Source organism: Buceros rhinoceros, unplaced genomic scaffold (genome assembly GCF_000710305.1).
Source record: "Buceros rhinoceros silvestris isolate BGI_N320 unplaced genomic scaffold, ASM71030v1 scaffold725, whole genome shotgun sequence".
In the NCBI taxonomy this organism is placed as follows: Eukaryota; Metazoa; Chordata; class Aves; order Bucerotiformes; family Bucerotidae; genus Buceros; species Buceros rhinoceros.
Window position 1 is genome coordinate 83,364 of NW_010414341.1, and position 8,930 is coordinate 92,293.

Here is an 8,930-nt window from a genome sequence, read left to right on the forward strand (position 1 = left end):
TTGGAGCAGAGAGAAAATGAGTAGACTTTTACTAACACAAAAACATAATCTACACAGTACGTTGGTTCCATTGGTGACCAATCTGTCATTTTTGTTACACTTTAGTCTAGAAATATGCAAATATCAAATGTATTTCAGGATTAAAAAAAACATATAACAAACCCCTCCTGTAGTGAGCCTGTCATACAGTATGTTCCTTATGTGCAATTTTTATCTAAAGATCTGAAATGTGGGAGGTAATTGCTTCACACACATTTTTACGATTTGAGGGAAATGTGAGACTGCAAAACAGCAAATTTGTACTAGAATTCTCACAAAACTTAAATCTGATTTTGCTCCCACTGAGGCGAATGGCAAGATGCCTTTTCAAGATGATGGGAATAAGCCCCATGTCTGGTAAAAAGAATTCCAAAATATAATTTGCTGTATAAATAAGCTTTTATCAAAATGATTTCTATTAATGTTTTTCAATAAAAATGCATATAATCTCATAATTATATTCCAGTATGAAAAACATACGATTTTGGGTCAAACATAAGTTTGGGTCAAAACTGCAGAGCCAAGATAATGAAATTACTGGTTGGCACTTCCCTTTTTAGAACTACTTCTACACATGCTATTCAATAAACTCTTCTACTGCGTTGTGATTTACTATAGTTAAACAGGGGAAGCTGAAGTCACATTCCTTCATTTTTTTTAATCCTAAAATCCCTTGGTTTCTTCTAAACAGACTGTTCATGTTATCTTACCCATTTTTTTATGCTATTGTACATAACTGTCATGTTGCTTAACACACATTTCAAAACAAATACAATATTTTGCTACGGAAAGAAAAGCCACATTTCTGTAGCTACAATATCCCCAATATTCAAAGTTACGGCGTTCAACACCCTTCCGAACCAGGCCATTCCCACTGAAAGGACTAAGTCCAGTATTACAACTTGCTCCACCTACACAGATGCTTAAGGTCCACAGATGCTTAAGCATCCACAGATGCTTGGCTCCTTGCTGATTTCAGTGGAGTTCTGCAAGTAGTTTGGGTACAGACATGTGAGCAGGTTACTGCCTCATAAGCTGAGGGATAAACTTGTTTCTGTGACTGCTCTGTGTCCAGTTAGTGCTCTCTTATCCCACATTCAGCATCAGGCACAAAGAGGTATGAGCACACAACCTCTTACCAGGAAGCAGCCCGTGCCCACAGCCTAGCTTCCATTTCAGTAGCTTTTGTGTCCATTGCCCAAGCTGCTGTCAGGACTTTCACCCCAATTTTGACCTAAGTCTATAGAAAGGTGAATGCACTTGCATCCCTTAACACCCCTTAAATACTTTCTGGGCCGCAATTTCAGAAGCCTAGACTCTAAACAGACCCTCATTTTTGCAAACATATGTAATAAATGGCTTTCTAATAAATTGTTTCCGAATTTTTCTTCTTGTTCATTGTCCATGCTGGTGGCTGAGTGCTAAAACGGATCTTTCAGCAAACAAAAAGGGATCTGCAAGTATAAATGGTATTCATTCCTCACCCACTGCCAACGCTGAGTAGTAATCATTTGGTTCCTGCTTCTTAGATTCTTTTTAAAAATACATACCAGTTGTGCAAATTTGTAACTAAGTTATGAATACTGTGGAAGTATTTCATAGTCATGAAATCAGCTTAACCGTATGTAGTAAAGAACAAGTTATTATGATAATTCGTAAGACTTCCAAATTAAATCCACAGGGTTCTATTGCGTAAAATACTTCCAAATACTGCCTGAAGTACTCTCAATAGTGATAACAAAACCTCCCCATACTCCTCAGTTCGTTTTTTAACTACGCTGAATAGCACATATATTTTTCATTTTTTTTAAAAGCTGTTGAGCTTTCCATTTGAACTGTCAATTGAACTTAACCAATATCAATATTTCTAGGTCCCTTTATTTCAGATGTAGATCCTTCGTTTTACATGATCAGAAATCTTCTGAAAAAACACCAGATCCCCTTGTGATATGTTATTTCACAGTTTAAAAAACAAAATCACAGCTACTGTAGCTTACAGCAGGGTGCACCGAAAAAGCAAAATAATTTGGGGATGGGAGGAGGAGTGGTGTACCCAGCACCAGTTAAGCAGTTCAGCAAAAACTTTTAATTTGGGCTGGAATTTTTTCCCCTTAACATTGTTGTGTTTGGTTCCTGAACAGCCGCAAGAAGGATGTTAAATACATTGACCTTTGTTTTCCCTCTATATATAGTATATTTTAAATTTCATTGTTTGAATACTGAGATATACATCTTTAAAGTCAAATACAGTACTTAAGGGGGAAGCAGGTAGTAGGCTTTTTCATGATAAAAATACTTTGTTAGAGATTCCGACCTACTTCTGTTTGTGATGCCACCTGAGTTAACTGACTGTATTATTTTGATGGTTAACCTGTTCAAGTTGGATGTTTTTCACAGATGACTACATCAAGGACTCCATCTCCAGGAGCCCTTTTGTTGAACAGGTATTTATTTTTATCCACATAAAGTTTGCAGAAGTCTTTTAAAAGCCCCACCTTGAAAAATCTCTTAAACGTAGAAAGGTGGGTAAGTTCTTTAATTCATTTCCACAGATTAAAGGTTTCTTTCAAACCCCATCTGCTTTTTACTTTAGAAAATGGAAAAACTGCTAATGTATTAAAAATGTAAACGTAATTTTTCTTGCAGGGGTATAACTGATATATATATATATGTTATGTATTTCTCTGCTATATGTTAATATTCCTTGAAAGTGGAACATAACTTTTCTCATTCATATCAACATGTCCTAAGCAAGTTTTCTTTCAATGGTACTGTATCGTTACTATTGAACTGTTTTTCATCCTGGTGTTTTCTGAGATAGCTGACATTAGTACTTTCTATTGCATTTTATTCATTTTACATAAATCTTTACTACCTTTAAAAATATGTTCAACTCATTCACCGGCAATATTCCCACTGAAGTCTATTATCACCTAAACTCCAAATTTTCAGGAGTTAAGAAATACTCGTGCTTTCATGAATGAGTTACGTTTTCAAAATTTAGAGTATCTGTGCATGAATCACCATTTCCACACATTTCAATAGCAATAAAAGTAATGCCAATTTAAATGCTTAAAATCCAGTTACAGATTTGGCTGCGAAGCAGCTGAAGTGCTTCAAAAATCACATAAGGTGTCTGGGTGTATGTGAGCATGTTCTGTAGTTTTGTTTCTATAGTGTTTACATCCTATCGAAGTTTTACATAATGATACTTCAGTTCAAAACATTTGGCACCGTCTCATCCATTTTCTTGCATCTTTCTCAGTATCTGTTGAAAGAAAAGATACAATGTTATGCAGGTGACCAAGCAGACACAAAAAGAGTATCTGCTGATTACCTTTCTGTCACCTTGAAGGGAGCAAGTCAACAAACAATAATAGAAATTTTGCTTCCTCGCCCTGCATGAATATATTAACTTGGTAACATTTACAGAGGTAAGATGAGAAGAACTAAAAAAGGCATGAAGCATACATTTCCCTTCCGTGTGAATGTGAGCAGAAATAATATTCCTAGAAGTACCAATTAGTCAGCCCTGTTACAGAGAAATTCTTTAAAAGCTCCTGCCACAGATCTGCCAAAAATAACAGCTCATGACCTGCAGGACGGCAGTTGTTCTTTTTCCTCCATTTCTTGCAAATCTGACCACCACACGGCAAGAACAAATAGAAGATTTTGCTGAAGCCATTTAACTTGTCACATGTATGACCGAAGTGTCATTATAAATACAGATATCCACACTGGTGTGAAAAAATGTTTCTCATTTTAGCCTCATTTAACTACTGGTTTCCTCAGGCTAAGTAAGGAATTGATGAACACTTTGAAGGCTAACTAGGCAGTAGTCACAATATTTCAGTATATTTGTTTCACCCATGCTTGCTACTGCGGACTACTCTGGTCATTTATTTTACTTTTCATTTACTGCTCTGGAATTTATATATTATCCTGAGAACTGCTTAACTCTGTGTTACAGAAGACTGATTGCGTTTCGTGTGTACGTTTCACACATAATAAGCTACAGCTGATCTACCATGAGAATGTTAATTAAATGAATTTGCCTTTTTGGAGGGGGGAGGTGTGAAAAGATGTAGCTGTGGCAATGTTTAAACTTTTAAAGAACTAAACTGTAAATGGAGCGTGTCTCGAAGAACTGTTTCAAGGAGCATGGCTGCTGTTTCAGCAGCAGCAAAACAACACACGTGCGATTTTGCAGGATGTCTTAAGATCTCTGTTAAGGGCTCAAGAGTTCTGTGTGGGTGCTATAGATGGGTATAGAATGAGCACAGAAAGGTTTTAGTGCAATTACAAGAAGGCATGAGCCAAAGGTAGTTATCTAGCAGCCCAGACAGCAGCAGAATTTTGAAAGTGCTGTATATCCTGACGGCACAGTTGCAAGAGCAAAATTCTCACTTATGTTTGTTTTTCAAGCCTAAATAATTTTTAAAAATCAGTGTTAGCCTTACGGGAATAGTTTAATTACCAGAGGTCAGGATTTGAAAGCTATGCAGTTTCGAACAGCAAAGCAACTGTTCCCATCACTGCTGCCAAAAAAGGCTTTTGAAAAGTATCACCTGAATTAACACACTAGATCCTGAAACGCAGGAAACAACACACTAAAGATACTGGTATCTCTGCAATTAACGGTGGCAGTTATTTTTCAATAAAAAGTAAACCTCTAAGCTTTATAAATCTGTTTCACAACTTTAGTGCTATGAATATAAAACAGCTGCCAAGATAAAGGAATGTACTTACGGTGAAATAGTACACCCAGAGGCGTATGCATGGTGGCCTGTATAGCGTATATCACAGCGTACTATATTGTTGGAGTAATCGGACTCGGGCACCAAATAGCTGGGGTTTACGCTCACCTTAAGGGGAGAAAACACAGCGTTGTCTACTTCTGGATTAGGGTTGATAACTTACATTCAAAAGGACATATGCATATGATTTGCTTCTTTAAAAACAAAAACAACAAAATAATAAACAAAACACACCAAAAAACAAAACAAAAACCCCAGACCACTCCCAGTACCTATTACCCTTACCTTCAGAATGTAATTTCCAGGTTTTACATCGGTAATATCAATCCACTGGCAATCTATATCAGCGTTGTAAGTATCATAGCAGCCAGGGCTCAGTCCCTTAAAAATTAAGATGGACGTCAAAAAAACCATTAGAAATTGCAAAATTCTAGACATTAAGGACTCTCAGACTGATGGTCCCTTAACCATCACATTTCACTAGGAAAATTACCTCAGGAAATGAGGCTTATTTTTTCTTGGCCTTTTGAGCATCAAAACTAGAACATACAAGCCTAACATACCCCTTTCACAGACAGCACTGTATTACTACTGCGTAAGAAATACCTGTAGTATTGACAGTTGTTCATCTCTGAGATACCTGGATTTTATCTGTATTTTATTATTTCTTGTTACAGTAATCGTTTTATTGATGCTGTTGCTCACTGCTCTTTACAAAAGGTGAAAGTAAAAGCAAAACCGACCAAAGACTGGACCTGAATACCTGTAAATCTCAAGTAAATATCTTCTGAGGTCCTTGAGTAGAAACTTGATCACCATGTTGAAACCTGTCCCTACCCTTAGGAGCAGATGCAAGGAATGCTGCAACTTTTTGCTATAGATGTACTCTGCAGGAGCGCCAGCTTTGACTACTAGAGTCTAGGGCCTTTCTCACATTGAGTCTTCAGGCAAATCATGATACAAGAACCTGAGGGAACTGAAATTGTAGCCTTTCTTCCAGATGAATCTTTCTGGAAAACTTCCTTGCTGTTAGAAAAATTAATAATAATCCCCACGTATTACTGTATGGATGGTTCAAGTCTGGCGTCTTTAACTGTGGCCCATACAGATTGCTCTAGGCAAAGCTGATCTGTTCTGGCAACGCAGAGAGTGCACAAATCCCAGGTCCTGCAGGAGTTGCCTCTTGACCCAGCTGGTGATCAGCTCAGACTCTCGCATGTATGTGCCAAGTCTGAGGCTGGAGGAAAGTTTCACAGTCCAATTACAAACCCCTGAAATATGGGCTTCCAGTGGAAACGCTGACACAGGCATGATTCTAGTGACACAAATACTCCAGCTGTAAAATATGTATGTTGCTTAGCTAGATGTCATAGTCTACAGAAGGAGAAAAGGTATTTGTAAAACCTCTTCAAAGCCTTTATGTATTGCAGATCATTCATTATATTTAAAACTCAAATGTGGACACGTCAGCCAGTGAAGCATAGCTGTCATTTCTTTGTGATAAAATAACTACCTCCTAGATTAAAAACTGCAGAATACGGGAAACAAGTTTATGTGTAAGTATGGCTGCACCGAGTTAAACCACAGATCCATCAACCTCAGTGTCATGTCTCTGACAGTGATCAGCAGCAGATGCTTGAGGAGAAAACAACGAAGGAAATGGGAGTGTAATATCCTTTACCCAGTCAAATGGCTTCCACCAAGCATTTAACTGTATTTAAGACCATCAGAATTTTGTGTTTAATAGCCTCCATTACTTTGTCTAAAATTTTTTTGAATTCACGTAGATGTTTTTTGATCTCTGCAACGTGCCATGACAAGAAATGTAATACTTTATTCAATTTGTCAAAAGAGCACTCCTCTCTGTTCTAAAGCTGTTGTCTGACAGTTCTTTTGCGTATCCTTAAATCCTTGTGCTGTTAGAGACAGCAAATACCAACAATTCCCACTTTCCATTATTTCTGGTTTTCCAAATGGAATAGTCTATGAAATTTGTCAGTGTAGCCATACTACACTGCTGATTATCCTTGTTCTCCTGGCATTGGTTGTTTTCATTTTTTAAGCTATTCTGTAGCAGTTTTGCAAGGTGGTGACCAGAAATCCATGCAATATTCAAGGTAGGAGTCTATCATGGATTTCTCTAATATCATAATGGTACATTCCATTTTTTATCTATTCCCTTCTTAAGTCCTAACACCTCGCTTTACATTTGTGTAAGACCCATCATAATGTTTGCATGGCTGTCCTTCTCTTTAACAGCCTCTAAACATGTGTAAAACTATGGTGTAAGTTTTCTGTGTTGGACTGCCATCCGGTAGCTACGGGCATTAGGGGAATTGATCGCCCTGCTACCTCCTGTTCTGCAAGGGAGAAAATACTCTGGGACCAGTCAAGAACATCACTGAGCAGTTTGTGGGGGATGAACGCTGGGAACAACTTATTTATTGGCTCTGTCTTGGATTCCCTCCACCTCAGTTCACCAGACCTATAACCACACGAACTTGTGGTGTATTCTAATACAGTTTAGTTACCAGTGATGCTAGGCTAATGAGTGTTCCTGCATTTTAATGAGACACCGCATTTAGCAGCACCTGGGTAAATTACAAGCATCCAAGTTGCTATCCTGGCCTCTATGACAGAGAATTTCAGAGCTAGTTAGGGCGTAAGATAATTTAGGACATCAGATGGTTGGTCGAAAAAATATCCAAAGGTAAATTAGGGAGGCAAAAAAACTTGGTTGCCTCCGTCCGAACCCACTTTTACCTGTGTATGCGCTGTACATGCATACCGTCTATAATATCCATAATCACAGGAGGTGTCTTCAAGACAGAAACTTGCTTTGTGTCCTTCAGCAACTTTTCTGTGAGAGCTTGCATCCAACAAGTCATAGTGGCTGAATTCATCCATGCTGTGATAATGTCTGTTAAACCACAGATATGTTACTGAAGATCAGATCTTTAATTTGATTTAATCAGATCAATATCACTTCAACATATTCCTATTTAATCTACTTTCTGTTAGTTCTGGCCAAACTTTATTTATTACACAGAACTTGTGTGTTTGTATAATTTCCTATTACTGACCATTCAATTAAGTTTTATTTTGATTACCCTAATTTTCAATGACTACAAAAATGGCATCTTATATAAATAAATAAGATTTTTTAATTTGTTAAGGGAAAGACTCCATAACAGCACTGTTTTTCCAACATGTCCTGCTTCAACTCTTTTCCAATAACAACAGCAAATATTAAGTAGTTCACATTTGAATTGCACGTCTTATAACTGCCTTTAGCCAGAGTTCCGCTAGGAATGCTTACCTTACATACTGTAAATTCCAGGGAAGTTTGCTACTTCCTAGCAAAACCCCAACAATTTACTTTCATATTTCCATGGCCCTCAATCAACGTAATACATTCCTAGCATTAGTGAAAACAAAATCTGCATTAAAAAATCAGCTTCTGTGTACGGGCAATGCAGATCTTGTCCGATATCAACAATTTTTGCAGTGTAGTCTCCCTTTCAAAAGTGAGCTGGAACACAAAGTGAGTTCTAGGTCTTACTGTGGACTTGAGCACCCATTATTGTTGCAATTTCACTTTTTCCAAACACATGGAAAACTGAATTTGTACTATGGACTTTGTCTGTGCAGCATTTGGCTGCTGTTACTTACGAATGTTTTTCAGCTCAAGAGGTCCACAAAAAACATAATTAAACAGAATTTAAACATATTGCTAAAATGAAGATAAGCACACAAGTCTCACAGGCCGGAACACTAAAACTGGTCCGCAGATGATGATGACTAACACTGAAGCCTGATGGCTAGCCAAACCAGTTGGCAGTTGTAATTCATTTCCAAACAAGCTTGTTTCACTGTCATGGAAATCACACAAGAAATGCATGATTTTTTGTAGGCAATGATTTTCTGTCCAAGAACTGAATCAACATCAGAGACATTTTGCATCTGGATAGTGATAGCTGGGCTATCATGGCAGACTAAGAAACTGCTTTTCTACAAATGGAAGATTTCAATAGCTCTCTATCCATTTCATCCATTTATCAACTTGTAAGCACTAGAATTGGATTTTTTTTTATTTTATTTTTGTAGTGGTGGTGGTATTTTTCAGGGGAAAGA

At 37.5% G+C, this 8,930-nt stretch overlaps 1 protein-coding gene across 1 annotated transcript in view; it reads right to left on the reverse strand.

Annotated features, from left to right (window-relative positions):
* Nucleotides 1–4,784: 4,784 nt before the first annotated feature.
* The window catches only part of LOX (lysyl oxidase), a 6,704-nt gene continuing 2,558 nt past the window's right edge, over nt 4,785–8,930 (reverse strand). Inside the window, exons 3-5 of the mRNA XM_010137036.1 lie at nt 7,560–7,716; nt 5,082–5,177; nt 4,785–4,904 (exon numbers count right to left, since the gene is read on the reverse strand). Of these exons, the coding sequence (XP_010135338.1) occupies nt 4,785–4,904; nt 5,082–5,177; nt 7,560–7,716 (373 nt within the window). The remainder of the gene's footprint in view (nt 4,905–5,081; nt 5,178–7,559; nt 7,717–8,930) is intronic.